At 35.8% G+C, this 18,280-nt stretch overlaps 1 protein-coding gene across 2 annotated transcripts; it reads left to right on the top strand.

Annotated features, from left to right (window-relative positions):
* Positions 1–4: 4 nt before the first annotated feature.
* Positions 5–17,938, top strand: LOC128220012 (cysteine protease ATG4B-like). Of its 2 annotated transcripts, none has more exons than XM_052928243.1 (12): positions 5–69; positions 925–1,023; positions 1,628–1,699; positions 5,030–5,128; positions 5,719–5,820; positions 6,563–6,635; positions 9,504–9,583; positions 10,480–10,721; positions 11,831–11,909; positions 12,361–12,500; positions 13,474–13,639; positions 14,028–17,938. In XM_052928243.1, the coding sequence occupies exons 1-12, from the start codon at positions 39–41 to the stop codon at positions 14,087–14,089; spliced, it is 1,245 nt and encodes a 414-aa protein (XP_052784203.1). In that variant the 5' UTR covers positions 5–38; the 3' UTR covers positions 14,090–17,938. The 2 variants fall into 2 exon arrangements, with proteins under 2 accessions (XP_052784203.1, XP_052784202.1); XM_052928242.1 differs by having other exon boundaries at positions 17–69; positions 913–1,023.
* Positions 17,939–18,280: the final 342 nt, after the last annotated feature.

Raw genomic sequence — 18,280 nt, 5'->3', positions numbered from 1 at the left:
TAGTCGCGCACGCGCATTCGCTATGTTTTGATTCGACAATGGCTCTCTTCTGCGATCCTATTCCAGACGGTATTTTTGTTTTCATTTATATATGTTACATTCCATGTCAATTAAACAAACGTATATTTACAAACAACCTTGTAAAGAACATTTTTGCCTCTACAGACGTCATAGAAATTCAAAATCAAGCCAGTTTTTGACACCTGTCACTGATCAGTGAGCTGTCAACTATGACAGATTTATTTTTAACTTTCAAAAGAAAAGAAAAAGAATGACAATGATTGTTAGGACTTTGAGGATACGTTTTTCTTTAGTGAATTGAGTTCAAATCTATTTTATCCTTTTTTCTAAATAAGTATATCACTCTGTCACATGACAGAGGTCATCAATTTTCGGACAAACATTATTTCGGACTTTGATACATATGTACTCCGAAATGAATGATTGATATGCTTTTATATTTCTTCACAAAATATGTTGACCTTCTTTTATTTCTTGGATTGCAAAGAGTGTTATTTTTGTTTGAAATGGGAGAAGAAGTGCATGATCATCACTAATTATGCTGACATAATCATTGAGTGAAAAAATTAGCATGTTTTTATCCTTGGTTTACCTCTGTACTTGAGACCCTCCCTCACTTGTGTATAAAGTTAAACAGAGTGATGATGTCAGGTTCATGGCTTTGTATCAACGCTGGAAGAAGAAGGAAGAAAAAGAGTAAACTGAGTTTCAAATTTTAATCAAATCAAATTTCAGTTATATGAACCCTGTCACTATCCAATGCAGAATTATGATTTACACTATTTATTATAGATTTTGTTAAACTGCTGGTTGAGTAGCCAACAATGATGTTCCTTGTAACTGATTGTATTGTTTGTCTAATTCATTTACTATTTGCTAATATATAAACAGGTTTTTTTTCAGTGACCCTCACCTATGAGTGTGGTCCGATTGGCTATGACGACTTTCCTAAAACAGAGGATCCAGTTTTTTTGTTGGGTGAACAATACAGCGCATTATATGGTAGGTTTATTAATTGTCTCTTTTATCGCCTCTTTATTTATACTAGTATTTTAGAAGTGTTAAAAACTTTACTTTATCATGACTCTTTCTTTTCGATCTACAATTATATCTTTTAATGCACCAGTTTATTGTAACCATGGCCCCCAAGTCCGGGGTTATGCCGGGGAAATGGGCCGTGTTTTTACCTTTCAGGTGGCCCCGCAGTGCAGTGTGAATGTGGTGATTTTGTCTTAGCGCAAAATATAGTGGGGAATGGGCCTTACCTAGGGTCTCTGGGGTGCAGGGGCATTTGGCGGGGATTTTAGCATCTGTTCGTCCCTGCAGGACGGGGATTTTACACTGGGTTGGCTGGACAGAAAGTCAAAGTCCCGCTTTCCCCAGACCGAGGGGGGCGGGCGTGGTTACAATTGACTGGTGCAAAAATAGTATGTACATTTATATCCAGAAAATGTTTTGTTTGTCAGTGCATGTGGGAATTTCTTGTTGTTTTAATACCATCTTTTTACCCATTTTTACTTATTTTTTATTTACAAGTCAAAGGTTTTGTTCACAGTCTCCTTCAGAGGGTTTTATATTTGATACAAATGACTGCCTTGTGTTTCAGATTTGGAAGAGATTCGTGATGATGTGAAGTCTAGACTTTGGTTAACATATCGCAAGGGGTTTCCAAGCATAGGTATGAATATATTTGTGAATGTTTTGGATAGTTTATTGGCAGTCATTTTTACATGTTGAAAAACATTGTATAAAAAGATTTTTTTCCTTTTAATTAAAAATGAAATTTTACACCCATAAAATATAATTACAATTTTTATGCCCCCCTTCAAAGAAGAGGGGTATATTGCTTTGCACAGGCATGTCGGTCGGTCGGTCCGTCCGTCGGTAGACCAAAGCTTGTCCGAGTGATAACTCAACAATTCCTGGACTTATGGTCATCAAACTTTACATGAAGGTTGGGCCTGACCAGTAGATGACCCCTATTGATTTTGGGGGTCATCGGGTCAAAGGTCAAGGTCACAGTGACCTTTAATGGTAAAATAATTTTAAAGCTTGTCCGAGTGATAACTCAACAATGCCTGCACCAATGGCCCTCAAACTTGACATGGAGGTTGGGCCTGACCAGTAGATGACCCCTATTGTTTTGGGGGGTCATCAGGCCAAAGGTCAAGGTCACAGTGACCTTGAATGGTAAAAGGTCGTCCGAGTGATAACTTGACAATGCCTGCACCCATGGCCCTCAAACTTGCCTTGGAGGTTGGGCCTGACCAGTAGCTGACCCCTATTGTTTTTGGGGCTCATCGGGTCAAAGGTCAAGTTCACAGTGACCTTGAATGGTAAAAGGTTGTCCGAGTGATAACTCAACAATGCCGGCACCCATGGCCCTCATAATTGAATTGGAGGTTGGGCCTGACCAGGAGATGACCCCTATTGTTTTTGGGGGTCATCGGGCCAAAGGTCAAGGTCACAGTGACCTTGAATGGTAAAAGGTTGTCCGAGTGATAATTCGACAATGCCTGCACCCATGGCCCTCATAATTGAATTGGAGGTTGGGCCTGACCAGTAGAAGACCCCTATTGTTTTTGGGGTGTCATCGGGCCAAAGGTCAAGGTCACAGTCACCTTGAATGGTTAAAGGTTTTCCTTGTGATAACTTGACAATGCCTGCACCCATGGCCCTCAAACTTGACTTGGAATTGGGCCTGACCAGTACATGACCCCTTTTGTTTTTGGGGGTCATCTGGCCAAAGGTCAAGGTCACAGTCACCTTGAATGGTAAAAGGTTGTCCGAGTGATAACTCGACAATGCCTGCACCCATGGCCCTCAAACTTGACTTGGAAAATTGGCCTGACCAGAAAATGACCCCTATGGTTTTTGGGGGTCATCTGGCCAAAGGTCAAGGTCACAGTGACCTGGAATGGTAAAAGGTTGTCCGAGTGATAACTCGACAATGCCTGCACCCATGGCCCTCAAACTTGACTTTGAGGTTGGGCCTGGCCAGAAGATGGTCCCTATTGATTTTAGGGGTCATTGGGCTAAAGGTGAAGGTCACAGTGACCTGGAATGGTAAAAGGTTATCCGAGTGATAACTCGACAATGCCTGCACCCATGGCCCTCAAGGTTGACTTGGAGGTTGGGCCTGGCCAGAAGATGGTCCCTATTGATTTTAGGGGTCATTGGGCCAAAGGTCAAGGTCACAGTGACCTTGAATGATAAAAGGTTGTCCGAGTGATAACTCAACAATGCCTGCACCCATGGCCTTCAAACTTGACATTGAGGTTGGGCCTGACCAGTAGATGACCCTATTGATTTTAGGGGTCAAAGGTCAAGGTCACAGTGACCTTGAAAGCGACCTCGACAATTCCTGGACCTATGGTCATCAAACTTGACATGAAGGTTGGGCCTGCCCAGTAGATGACCCCTATCAACTTTGGGGGTCATCAGGCTAAGGTCAATGTCACAGTAACCTTTAACGCAAAAAAGTTAACAAATCTTCTCCCTCTGATATCTCAACAATGCCTGAACCTATGATCATTTAACTTGACATGGATGTTAAGCCTGACCAGTAGATCACCCTTATTGATTTTAGGATTCAAAGAGCCAAAGGTCAAGGTCACAGTGATCTTGAATGGTAAAAGGTTGTCAGAGTGATAACTCAACAATGCCTGAACCCATGGCCTTCAAACTTGACTTGGAGTTGCATCTGACTTGTAGATGACCCCTTATGATTTAAGGGGTCATTGGGTCAAAGGTCAAGGTCACAGTGACCTTGAACGAAAAAAACTTGTCTGTGTGATAACTTGACAATGCCTGCACCCATGGCCCTCGAACTTGACATTTAGATTTCTGGTGACCAGCTGATGACTCTGGATTTTGAGTTCATAGAGTCAAAGGTAATGGTCATAACACACTCTATCCTCACACTTTAATTGTCATAATCTGAAAACTGCCTTAATGGCAACAAATCAGCTGTCATTTCGGTCCATGCATATTTCATTCAATTGTCCATATAATCCTGACAACATGGCGCTCAGGGGGGGCATAATGTTTGACAAACATCTCTTGTTTTTATGAAGGAGATAAATGTGGATATATACTTTGCTGCTTGAGAAAAAAAGATGATAATAAGATAATATTAGTCTAAGATTAGAAGCTTAAAGTGACACTCTTATTCAAAATCAATATATACACATGCATGACAAATATCAATTTTGACTGATAAACCTCTAACTACTTACTAAATAATGCATTTATGGAAAATATTAATGACTGATAACAAGATTGTAACCGTGTATTTAATAGCAAAAAGCGCAAAAATATTAAAATTAATGATTGGTGAATGCTAAAAGATTTACTGTTGTCTACTATAGTCACATAAGGTAGAAACACCTTGTTTTATGCTCGTTTCTTTCAAATTTCACTTGGTATTCTTTTATAAGAACCATTGTTTTCAACATTTATTAATTATTTTTGAAATATTAAAACAATAGTATTAATTGTGGTAAATCGTATTTAGGAGTAAGAGTGCATCTTTAAACATTGAATCACTGTTTATGATGTATATTGTGAATAAGGGTGTTTGATGTACCTCAATGACCTGAAATAATTAAAAAAACACCTTGTTTTAAATTAGTTAAATGGATAAGGTGATTCCCCAAATAATAACAATTTTAAATTATGCAAATTGTTTAGAGTTGAAGTCTCCAAACATGTGTTATTTTCTGTAAAGGGAGGCAACTGCTGAAATAAGCCTAAAGGAATCTGAATTGAATCGTAAAATAAACTTTTGTCTTAGAAATACTATTATTGCTTATACAGCCTGCTGTGGAGCAATTTTGTCAAAGTCATCTCTTTTGCATTATAACACAACACATTTGATTATCTATCTGATTAATTGTTCATTACTGTATTGCGATATCATCTTCTTTGCAAAGCTCAGTCCTGCTAATTGTCTTCATGTGTAATTACTGTGTACAAAATGTGATTGTTTCTTTCGGTTATTTTCCAGGTGGTACGGGTCCAACAAGCGACCAGGGTTGGGGATGTATGTTACGGTGTGGACAGATGATGTTAGCACAGACTCTTCTGGTGCGACATCTTGGAAGAGGTGTGGAATGAATTTTTAAAAAAATTTCAATCAGATTTATACTTTCTTGAAAATGACACTATAGGGAGGTTTCCAGTTAACTAAATATCTACAAAAGTCAAGCTTAACTGCACCTAGACTACTGTTCCATAGCAAACAGTGGCTGTCTTTCCAGAGATGTTTTTGCCAAATTTATCAATGTAAAAACGTATGGTCTCCCCCAAAAATCCCTTCAATACAGTCCTTTTTTATGAAGGTGTTGATTTGTTTCTTCTGCAATATGCTGTGCAGTAACGGTCCTCATGACACAAATATATTTTTATTGATATTGTAATAGAAGAACTAATGCTGCTTTTATCCAATGGTCCCTTTTGCCAGCAGAATTCCCCTTTCCAAACAATATTATGTTAAATTTGTATGTATTTATCATAGTTTTTAAGGTTTTAATCGAAACAAAAATATATATCAGACAGACTTAAGAATTTAATTCAATGGAGGCAGAAGGGTGCCCTTGCTGTTTTCCATGAGGGCAGAAGGTGCTTCAAAAACATGTATAATGTACTGTTCAGATTTCAGTACAGATGTTAACTGTATAAATAATTTATATCTAGGTTGGCGTTGGCATATATCGAGCATCAAGGATGAAAAATATCGACGTATACTGGATATGTTTATGGATAAGAAAAACTCCTACTACTCTATACACCAGATAGGTACTGTTTACTTCTAGTTTATCACTCAGGGACTAATATTTTGTGAAGAGATTTTGGTTATTGGCATCCATGAATATGTCAATTAATATGTTTAGTCATAACATCACACTTAATGATCACTTACCTAAGATCATTTATGGGCTGGTTATAGTACATGTGTACGCTGTCCCTGCATTGGAATGAATTTGCTTAATTTCTTATACAGTCTAAACCTGTTGTCTCAATATCGCTTGGCTCGTTTTCCTTGTCGGCTTGAACTGGGTGTCAAGAATTGATTTTGTTTTACTCTGTGTAAGCATTCCCGCATTGCTTGATATTTGCTAGGCTCAAAGTATTTTGGCTGGTCCCCTGGATATCGAGCCAAGGGGTTTTGACTGTACATGTACTATAATCTGTACTTATCACTGTTCAATGTAGCATTGATAACCTTGATGAAACATGTTTGTACCAAATAGGCATATTGAAAGCAACTGTAATAAAACCTTTTATTCTAGAATTTTTTTAATAATAATATAATATAGATCATTTTTTCTTGTTTGTCAGCCTTCACAATGAGACACTTCTTATGGCCCTTGAATGGTTTAAAAAACAACGACAAAATCACATTTTCAACAATTGCAATCACTCTAGTATTGCTCTTGCAAGTTAAAGAAGTCAATTTCCTGCTTATTTAAAGAATAGATCAAGCCTCCCTTTGTTGCAGTTCAAAGATAATTCATTTTTCTTATGATGTCTTTTCCAGCATCAATGGGTGTGTCCGAGGGGAAGTCGGTAGGGCAGTGGTTCGGACCAAACACGGTCGCACAAGTACTCAAGTGGGTTTAAGGGTTATATCTTAATGTTTCATATGTTCATAATTGTGCACATTGTGATGTAAAATAAATGATTAAGTGATTTTATATCATAAACTTCTACCATGAAATAATGTCATTATATATTTCTGATACATAAGTAGTGTAATAATTCTTGATGCGATTTAATAGATGAATAATGTTGTGATGTGTACACATTATCATACAGCTCAGTTTAATTTATTTAATGCTACAAATCATTGAAATAATTCGTTATTTGGATAAATAGAACATGATATAAGTGGTCATATAAAACAAAATTCAATAAAGTATTAACCAAGGCTCATTTTTAGCTCGACTATTCGAAGAATATGGAGAGCTGTACTACTCAGCCAAGCGTCGGCGTCACCCCTTGGTTAAGGTTTTGCGTGCAAGCACACATAGGTTAATATCTCAGCAACTACTTGGGGTATTGCATTGAGACTTTATACACTGGTACTCAACCATCCAACCTACTTAATTAACCAAGTTTGGTAACTCTACTTTGCATTTAATGCCAAAAATAGGCCTTTAATATTTGACTTAGAAATTCTGGTTAAGATTTTGCGTGCAAGCACACATAGGTTAATATCTCAGCAACTACTTGAGGTATTGCATTGAGATTTGATACAATGGTACTCAACCATCCAACCTACTTAATTAACCAAGTTTGATAACTCTACTTTACATTTAATGCCGATAATAGGCCTTTAATATTTGACTTAGAAATTCTGGTTAAGGTTTTGCGTGCAAGCACACATAGGCTAATATCTCAGCAACTACTTGAGGTATTGCATTGAGACTTGATACAATGGTACTCAATCATCCAACTTACTCAATTAACCAAGTGAGATAACTCTAGTTTGCATTTAATGCAAATAATAGGCCTTTATTATTTGACTTAGAAATTCTGGTTAAGGTTTTGCGTGCAAGCACACATAGGTTAATATCTCAGCAACTACTTGATGTATTGCATTGAGACTTGATACAATGGTACTCAACCATCCAACCTACTCAATTAACCAAGTTAGATAACTCTAGTTTGCATTTAATGCAAATAATAGGCCTTTATTATTTGACTTAGAAATTCTGGTTAAGGTTTTGCATGTAAGCACACATAGGTTAATATCTCAGCAACTACTGGATGAATTGCATTGAGACTTTATACAAACACCCAACCTAATTGAATAATCAAGTTAGATAACTGTGTTTTGCAAATAATGGCCCTTTATTATTACACTTAAAAATTCTGGTTAAAATTTTGCATGTAACCACATTTATGTTAATATCTCCGCACATCATGTATTGCATTGAAAACTAATCTAACAGTGATCCATGCATGTTTCGCCAAAACTTTTTTATCCTTACACTGAAAAGCTGCGGAATAGTCAAGTGCGCTGTCTCTGTGACAGCTCTTGTTTTCTATTTTTTAAGATACTGGTTTGATAAATTTTGTAAAATTTTGTATTATTTTGTAAATGATCATCATTTAATATCGTGTACTGGTTAGCGACCTATTATTCGCCTGTACCACTTTTTCGCCCACCCAGTTAAAACCAGTCAAGATGAAATATTTTACACAAATCAGTCCTGCGTTTCATTGAGGAATCTTTTTTGACAGATATCAGCTGTTTTCTGCGTTGAAATGTAATCAGTATGTGGAATTAGACCCATATAAACATTGTTAACACTTCTGACCTTGTAAGTTGCACGCGGGGATGACGTCATCACGCGCGCGCTCATTTGCATGAGGCCCTGTAAGGATTTTTAAATGTTCCTTATACCTTGGACTATCAGACGACATAATTTCTTTGTCATTATAAAGTATAAAACCGGTGTTAAATTATACAAATACCCTAAATTGCTGTATTTTAAGTTCAATTTTTGAAAAAGCAAATGGTAAAACCTGAAAATGGTTAAGTAATCGCCGATTTTTTTCGTCAAAGGGAAGCAACTCAAATTTGAATTAATTGCATTCTTGTATGGACATGCATTGTTCCTCTTCGGAAGTCTATAAATTATATGCATACATTGTAGGTTTCAAGAAGGAAATCCCAGTATTTTTTTTAATTTTCTGCAAAGAGAAGGCTTACCGAGTAAGTGTTGTATCATTTTAAACATACATAAACAGTATGTAAGAGTTAGCATATTATATTTATTGATCAATTGTCGTTTTAAACAGTCGCTAGTCTGGTCAAATAAAATAAAAATGTTTGAAGTTTAGAGAGAAATATATGAAAAACATCGTAAGAACAGCGAATTTATGGGGTGGGCGATTAATTGGTACAGTAGGGTGCTTATTTCAGCGAAATTATAGGGGTACTTTGCACGTGGGAATATTCGGAATCCCTAGCTATTTTTAAAAACAAATTACGCAGTTTTTGTCGGAAGAGCCAACCTGTCTGAGTGTAAAGTTTTATTGTAATAGCTATCTTGTGTCAAAAGTAACGTAGGAAAAACCTCCATTTCCGGCCGAAAAGGGGTCGCTAACCAGTATGTATTATATCTGTTGTATTTGAATCTCTTAGGTTAAAGGAAATATATAAATGCAAATATCAATATTAACATAAAATAAGCTTTTACGTGAGTTTATCAAGTATCTGTCCATCCATTTGCCATATATTGATAATATGTTTATAGAGTGAGGTTCAAACCTACTGTAGGAAAAATAAACTAAACTGCCTCAAAAAATCATCTTATAGTTTGTTCAACAAACAAAACTAAGCAGATTTTACATGGAAACAGAAAGAAATATGACAAACCATGCTTCGGCTTCTGGTGGGGATCTTACCTATAACCCTTTGCTCTACAGGCAGACTGTCTACTGCAACTTATTTTGTGCATCATTTTTAGGAAGCTTGTGATCTATGATGACTGGAGTCAGCTGGCCGTACATGTTGCCATGGACAACTCTGTGATACAGGATGATATCAGTATGTACATATCTAGCGTATTTGTATTATATGTGTATGCTTGTGTGGGTATGGGCCGAAGGCCTTTTGTACAATAAACTATGCACTTGAACTTGAATTCACAACCAGGTGGTAATTTCAAAGTAAGAGCGATTTTTAATTTAAATTGATTAAAACTTGGAACATTGATAGCTGGCAATGTTGAGTTGTGCACCTTTCAAAAATTATAACCCTGTGGCCATTTGTTGTAAATTTTTCTCACCTTATTCATTTTTAAAAAACAACAACTTTGTACAAGACATTAGTCAAAAACTATTAAATGGAAATAATTTTAACTTTGAACATTTATTGTTGACAATGTGAACTTGTTTATAATGCAAGAATTATGACTCTCGTTTTACTATAAGGTTCCAAATCTCAAAAATAAGCTCAATTACAATTTCAACATAGACAGGTTGTCAGGTTAGTAAAATAGTTAGCGCACTTGCTTCTCACTGAAGCGACCCAGGTTGATTCCCAGCTTGGGTGCATGTGAGTTTGGTTTATGGTTACCAAGCCGGCCAAGTAGGTTTCCTCCGGGTACTCCTGTTTCCCCAACAACACATGACCACACTCTCGCGTAACATCGTGCCAACGAGAGTGATTAATATAATGTTGTAATTACTTGTTTCACAATCATTGTAAAATAAATAAGTTTAAATTAAATTCATTACAACAGTCATCGAAATTCCTAATTTTGGATGAACAAGCCTGACTTCTATTACTATTTCTTGGCATCAAATTTTTCAAACAAGCCCTGTTATATAAAAATCATAATTTGATCAAGCCCGGAAGACATTTTACCAGTGAAAGGCTCGCTGGCTTGTGTTTATTTCGACCATTGTACAATATCAACAATTATGCCTTCTGTATCATAGAGTGTTTGTGCAAGTGCCATCATGGTGATGACCTTGGCAAGTGTTCTGTGCGCCGCTCACGCAAGTCCAGCCTTCAGCGGGAATCTGAATACATTCAACACACAGACAAAGTCTCTACCCCTGCATCACCGGCGCGGGGTGGGGCGGAGGTCAACCCAAAAATCTGGAAGCCCCTCCTCCTTATTATACCCCTGAGGCTGGGACTCACTGATACTAATGTGGTCTATGTGGAAAGTTTAAAGGTGAGATTGAATTTTTATGAATATAAGTTAAAATGTTTTTACTTTTAAGCATTAGGTTTTACCATATTGAAGTTGACAGTTGTTAATACAGTCGAAACTTGCTATGTTATCTCGAATTCTGTCAAACTGTTGTCGATTTATTTTGATTTAGTTATGCACTTGTTGCATTTCAGTTATTTTGCATGCTCATTATCTTGAAGTATTTCCAAAGGTCCCAATTACTTTGACATCACAAGTTCAGGGATAATTCTATGTAAGATTTTCAATGAAAAAATTGCTCCCATTTGTCCAAAATTGGTGAGAGAATTTTAATTTCAGTGAGATTTTTATAATACATGGATAACGCAGTGAAAAATTAATGCATAACAGTAACTTTATTCATAAATATCAATACAGTATATTTACAAATTTACAATATATAGATATATAGATTTGTTTGACTAGAAGAAAACACTTGTTAACAGTTCCGACATCATGAACATTCATACTCATCATACTTGAGCAAAAAATAGGATTTAGCCATTTTTGTTTTCATCTGAAGCTGGTATTTTATTTTGGTCCAGAGACTTTTTCAAGGAATGCAAACAATGTTTTCTGATTTGACATTTTGACGCTTCCGATATTGTAGACGCCTTTAAAATGCAGTGGTAACTCGTGTAAACAAAATTATTCCGGGTCGCAAAAACGCTTGAAAACAAGTGCGTGGACGATATCGATTAAAACATTCGATAACACAAATGCGTTCAATGAAGGGGAGGCAATTCGTCCGTAATTCAATTAATATAAACAAAAAGCGATTACAATGCTTTATTTTGTAAAACAACAGAAGGGAAAAGACACAAAATACACAAACTGCGATCAAGCGCGAGAATATCTCGCATTTATATGATTTGGATGCGATTTGAGTGATTTTTATGCGAGAAATTGCGGAAATCGCTTACTAGAATTATCCCTGCAACTTTTTACTGTATATATATATATATTTAAATACTTTGCTATTTTAATGAAATGGCCTTGATATCATGTTAACAAAGCCAAAAGTTAAAAGACTGTTGTTTAAAAAATTGAACCATGAGTTGTGGCAAATGAATGCTAATTATAAATTACAGAAATGTCTAAACCTGAAACAGAGTGTTGGAATGATTGGAGGGAAACCAAACCACGCCCACTGGTTCGTAGGATATGTTGGTAAGGCCAAAACATTTAAATTGTTTCCAATTTAAGCAGCTTTAAAGCAGTTATGGAGTTATTGCACTAGGGTAGACATGTGTAATACCATTGCATATTATGTCATAATGTCAATTTTAGCTTGTTCATTTTAAGGGGAGAAAAGTTTCATGTTCTTGTATTGTTATAGCCTTGTTGTCGTCCTGTTCAAGGTATGCATATAAAACTTGGTACACATGTTGCCATTCACAACATTCATATGTATAACAAGGCCTATAACTCTAGCTTTAATGACTGTTTAGTAATGCCCTTTTTTTGACTGGAAAAACAGACCATCATTCATGATTGGCATTGGTTTCACTGAGCACTTGTTGACATCATATTCTGATTTCTAAAAAAACTGTATATTAAATAAGGGTGTAAATTATGTAAATTATGAAACTTCTATCAACACTGTCGTCCACTCACCCAGGTGAAGAGTTGGTATACCTTGACCCGCACACGACCCAGCCTGTAGTGGACGTGACTGAACCAGGGTCAACAGACGAGTCCTACCACTGTCAGTACGCATCTCGTATGAAGATTCTGGAGCTGGACCCGTCCATAGCACTTGTAAGTCTCCATCTCCCTTTTCTAATAGCCATAACCTTTTTAGGACAATGCAAACATGATACATTAGGTTTCAATATTTGATTTAATATGTTTATTTAATCTCAATAGTAATGGTATAAGTATGTTCATTAGGTCTCAATAGTATTGGAAATAAAGTGTTCATTAGGTCTCAATAGCACTGGTATGGTTCATGTCTCAATAGTGTTGACATTAAAGTGTTCATTAGGTCTCAATAGCACTGGTATGGTTCATGTCTCAATAGTGTTGACATTAAAGTGTTCATTAGGTCTCAATAGCACTGGTATGGTTCATGTCTCAATAGTGTTGACATTAAAGTGTTCATTAGGTCTCAATAGCACTGGTATGGTTCATGTCTCAATAGTGTTGACATTAAAGTGTTAATTAGGTCTCAAAAGCACTGCTATGGTTCATGTCTCAATAGTGTTGACATTAAAGAGTTCATTAGGTCTCAATAGCACTGGTATGGTTCATGTCTCAATAGCATTGGTATTAAAGTGTTAATTAGGTCTCAAAAGCACTGCTATGTTTCATGTCTCAATAGTATTGACATTAAAGTGTTCATTAGGTCTCAATAGCACTGGTATGGTTCATGTCTCAATAGCATTGGTATTAAAGTGTTAATTAGGTCTCAAAAGCACTGGTATGGTTCATGTCTCAATAGTGTTGACATTAAAGTGTTCATTAGGTCTCAATAGCATTGTTATTAATGTGTTCATTTAGTCAAAATAGTATTGGTATTTAATTAATAAGTTGTGACATTTTAAGCTCACAGTTTATAAAACCTTGACCCATCAACAACTCTTTTCCTTTTGAACATCAAGTTTCATGATATTATTTTAGTAACCCACAAAGCTGTATTTCTTAAATCTTAAAATACAAGGACTTCATGTGTATTATTATTGAGCTATTTTGAAATTACACTCTATAAATATCATTGACAACACTATTACAGGGGTTTTACTGTGGTACTGAGGCGGATTTTGATGACCTGTGTTCAAGCCTGCAGAAGTTTGTGACGTGTCGGCGCACTTCAGCCATGTTTGAGCTTCACAAAGAGAGGCCCCTACACTGGCCTCCATATGAACCCTATACAACGGGGCCTCCACCAAATACACGAGGTAAGGGGGCTTGGTTTGTGCAGTACTGGGTTATTGTCATAAAACTTTTAAAATCTGCTATAAATGGTTAGCAACTTTTCCATTTCAAACAGTCAGGATTTCATGTTAAAAGACATATAAATTCATTGAATACTTTTTTATGTTTGGACTTATGTTAAATCTGTTAAATGTCATTTTGTTGCCCATACTTTATTTTTCACTGCCTTTCTGCCTGTTGGCCTGTCTGTTAGTTAGTCAGTGTGTCTCGCCAGAAGTCGGAGTGTGTGGTGTGTGTGTGTGTGTGTGTGTGCCTGTCTTTGTTTGAATGATAAGTATTTGAAATGTATACTGTTATGTGTAATTAAAAAATTATAATGATAAAATACACCTTCTTCTTTGTGTTTTTCAGAGTATGATCTTGTAGAAAAGTCTGCCTGTGATAGTGACGATGGTTTTGAACTTGTGGGATGACCTGTGCAATAACCAGCAAATAATAGCCATTATATAGACATCATTTAACTGACCATGGCTGTGACCAATGTCTTTGGACACTGGTCATCACAAAATTGGGTAGCCATGAATTGGATATCCTACCACAGACTATTGCATTTGCCAGTGTTTATGGACAATGGTCTCCTATTTATTTGGATCAGTGCGTGGGTTGACAATTCTTTTATAATTCAATCGAATGATTGGGAAAAAGGACACCAGTACCGTTTTCTACTCTTCTACCAAGGAAGCGGGACTTGAGACAGATTCATATTACAAATCAGCTTACAGATGTCATCACAATCCAGCTTAAATGAGTATAAACTTACTGCTTTGAGACAGTGCTTGATTAACTGATCCTTTGTGATGCTCACCAGAAACAGTGGAATGTTGTTCTAATGATGTTAACATACATTGAGGTCAGCTTTCGTGTATACCGGACTTACCGGTAGTTATATTATTTAACAAAGTGTATTCTGCTGCTTTAAGGTATGTACATATGCCGACGGAGATACATTAATTGCTTTCTATATTTCATTTAGATTGAACAGAACTGTGTGAAGATTATTTGATTGAAAGGAATGGTTTAAATTCAATTGAGGCAAAATATGGATAAAACAATGTTTGTCATAGACAAGATTCTGACATGGTAAATTTTAAACCATGCAAATTTGGCACGGTAAAGAATCGCAACAATAACTGAAGTAAACATTTTAAGACATTAAACTACATTTTTTAAAGTTTTAATGCCTTTGTATTATTTTTTAACAACACAATTTTTTAACTTGTGTAGGTGTCCGTCTTTCACCTAAGAGGTTTTGGATTCAAGCCCCACCAGGTTGTACTTTCTCTTGGCCTTTCAAAAGCGCCACCAGTACTGGTTTCTGCCAAATGTTGTTCTAAAAGCTGTCCCCTTGTTTAACAACCAAGCTAATAGAAATCAGTAGAAACTAAATCTAAGATGAGCTAATTCTCTCAATGTGTTTTTATTTGCATATTTTATTATTTGATAGTATATAAATCTTTTAAGGGACTAGACACCAGATGAAACAATTTCAAGAAATAAAGAAAATTGTCAAAAATTTATATAAAATTGATATCGTTGTGTACAACGGATTGAATCTTACTTAATGATCTTACTGACTGATGTATGTCACATGTATATCTTTTCACAGTTTTTGTGTATTATTCAAATTCGAAATTAACTGGGCTGCTCTATGTAAAATAAAATCTCAGTTAATTTAAAAATACCGACTTGATATGTATCTGTATGAATCACATGCTAAATGCACACTATAAACTGGGAAACCATTATGTGCTATTTTTAAACAGATAAACTCAGCTGAGACAGCGAAAAATGTTATTTAAATCATATAAATTGATGTATTATGTGCTACATACTAGCTTGTATTGACAATTCTAGGCTTGTTTTGTGGAAATAATGTATTTGCTGATTTTGGGACCATCTGGTGTCTAGCCCCTTTAACGCGGGTATGTACTAACTGTCTTGGAAGGTGCTTTTCATACAGCATTGTTGTTAATATGTAAATATGAACTTCTTTTTAAATGTTTGCAAAGTTTTGTTGTTATGTAGTCCCCTGTTCACATTTGTTTGTGCTTTAACCGGGTACGATTTTAAGCCTAGAATCTGAATATTATAGATATCACATATTTATGCCCCCGAAGGTGGGCATATTAAAATCACACCGTCCGTCTGCCCGTCTGTCTGTCTGTCCATGTGTCCGGCTCAATAACTCATGTCCAGGCTGTAACTTTCTCTTGTATGGACAGATTTTAAAATAACTTGCCACATGTGTATGACATACCAAGACGACGTGTCGCGTGCAAGACCAGTGTCCTTACCTCTAAGGTCAAGGTCACACTTAGTGTTTTTTCACAATGGAATGCTGCATATAAGTACATCGAGTATAGGTTGTCTTGTTCGGGCTGTAACTTTCCCTTGTATGGACATATTTTAAAATAACTTGCTACATGTGTACGACATTCCAAGACGACGTGTCGCGTGCAAGACCCATGTCCCTACCTCTAAGGTCAAGGTCACACTTAGGTGTTTATTCACAATGGAATGCTGCATATAAGGACATAGAGTATAGGTTGTCGTGTCCGGGCTGTAACTTTCCCTTGTATGGACATATTTTAAAATAACTTGCCACATGTGTTCGACATACCAAGATGACGTGTTGCATGCCAGACCCGTGTCCCAACTCTAAGGTCAAGGTCACACTTAGTGTTTATTCACAATGGAATGCTGCATATAAGTACATAGAGTATAGGTTGGCTTGTCCGGGCTGTAACTTTCCCTTGTATGGACAGATTTTAAAACTTGTTTAATGTTGAGTCCTTCCACAGATAACTCCTGTTGCCATACTAGGGCATAGTTTCACCTTGACAAAACAATAAAATCGCAACTCAAAATATCCATTTACAGTTGTTCTTTGTAGTGTTTTTTGTCTAGTATCATTTTTCAGTATCTGTGAAAAGGTCTATAATGGTCTTTATTGTTAAGGCTGCATTAGAGAACAAAAAAGTAGTAACAGTACTATAATGATATGCACTTGATGTGAAGCTTAACCTCGGATTATGGTCACCCTGTATAATTAACTACTACTGTTTAAAAAGTCCATGTGCATTTTCCACACATGGTCATATTAATAGAGCTGCTTATATCACTGAAAAATGATAATGGAGAAACTCATTGCTGCTTATGTAATTGAAAAAAATGAATATTTTGAAAAATTTCAAATGTCTCCAAGAAAATGGCCAGTATTTAAAATATGCCGCCGCTTACAATTTGCAGCAATGGCGATTGCCAGTGGGAATGCTAAGGGTTATAACATTACCGGTGAATCTTTCATTTCATTGGACCTACAGTTATGATAATTTATATTATGGTGGTTCCTTTGTCATAACAAACACTAGTTATCTCCACACTATTAACAATTTATGTCTTGAATTTATTGCATTCTTGCACACCAGGGTGATGATGCTATGCGTACATTTATGCGTACAATCCTCTGATGAGTGAGAATGCATTTTCTCTTATTCATGTATGTTTATGGGTGAGGAATGAATGAAAGAGAAATATTCACATCACATGGTCAATGTTGTTGTTTAATCTCTTATTGTAAGCATATAGTACAAGTTAACACATACATGGTAGTATTTAATTAATGCACAATAACAAGTCTATGATTTTTCTATCAAAGGGGTTTGAAAAAAAGATGTTTTCTATGTACTATGTTTTCTGTTGTGTTTTTTTGTGTAAGATGATATTTTTATTTAAAAATCCTATATTCTAACAATATGCAAGACAATGGGACATCACCTACATATGAATCCTTTTTCTTTATTGCAAAACCATTTAATCTTGTTTTAAATAAAGTGGAATATTTTCCTTTAAATGGATCAAAATTATATTTTTTTATTTTTAAAAGTTTCAAAAAAAAAATTTTCTATAAAAGCATTTAAAAAAAATTCATTTTTTTCGAATGGTTCAAAATCATTCATTTTTAAAGGGTACAAAATCATTCATTTTTTTTCATTCAAAACGTGCAAAATAATTTTTTTTATGTTTAAAGTGTTCAAACAAGTAAAATAGTGAATTAGGGATCTTGATGATTTTTTTATTTAAGGAAAGGTAAAAACATCTTATTTTATTGCAGTATTTTTTTCATGCATTATTTAATGCCATCCATCGCTATAAATTAAGAACGTTGCTTACTGGAGATTCACTTGATTTATTCAGCTGAATGTGATAATTTTGTTATTTTCAAGCAATTGAAAACTTAATAAAATAGAAATATGCTCCCTCATGTGTTTGCTTGTTACTCAAGTCCAAATTCACAAAACGTAAAATGCAATGGCAAATGCTTTATTCAGATAGTCAAGACCTGTATTTGGCCATGTATTCAAAGTAAACGCAACTATTTTTTTGAAGTATAGAGGTTTTTTATCATGACACGTTCCATGCGCAAACAGCAAAGACTATTCAATGAAACTATTAATAAAATTGCTACAGTATATAACAAAATTAGACTGCTTGGGCTGCTAACTTCACGCGGCAAATTTTCTACGCCACCAGGTCGCTAACTTCATGCCGCTTGGTCTCTACACTACCAAGCCGCTGACACCACAGAGGCTTGGCTGACACCA

The sequence above is a fragment of the Mya arenaria genome, chromosome 15 (assembly GCF_026914265.1).
Source record: "Mya arenaria isolate MELC-2E11 chromosome 15, ASM2691426v1".
In the NCBI taxonomy this organism is placed as follows: domain Eukaryota; kingdom Metazoa; phylum Mollusca; class Bivalvia; order Myida; family Myidae; genus Mya; species Mya arenaria.
Note: the sequence above shows the minus strand (reverse complement) of the source record. Positions and strands in the feature narration are given on the sequence as shown.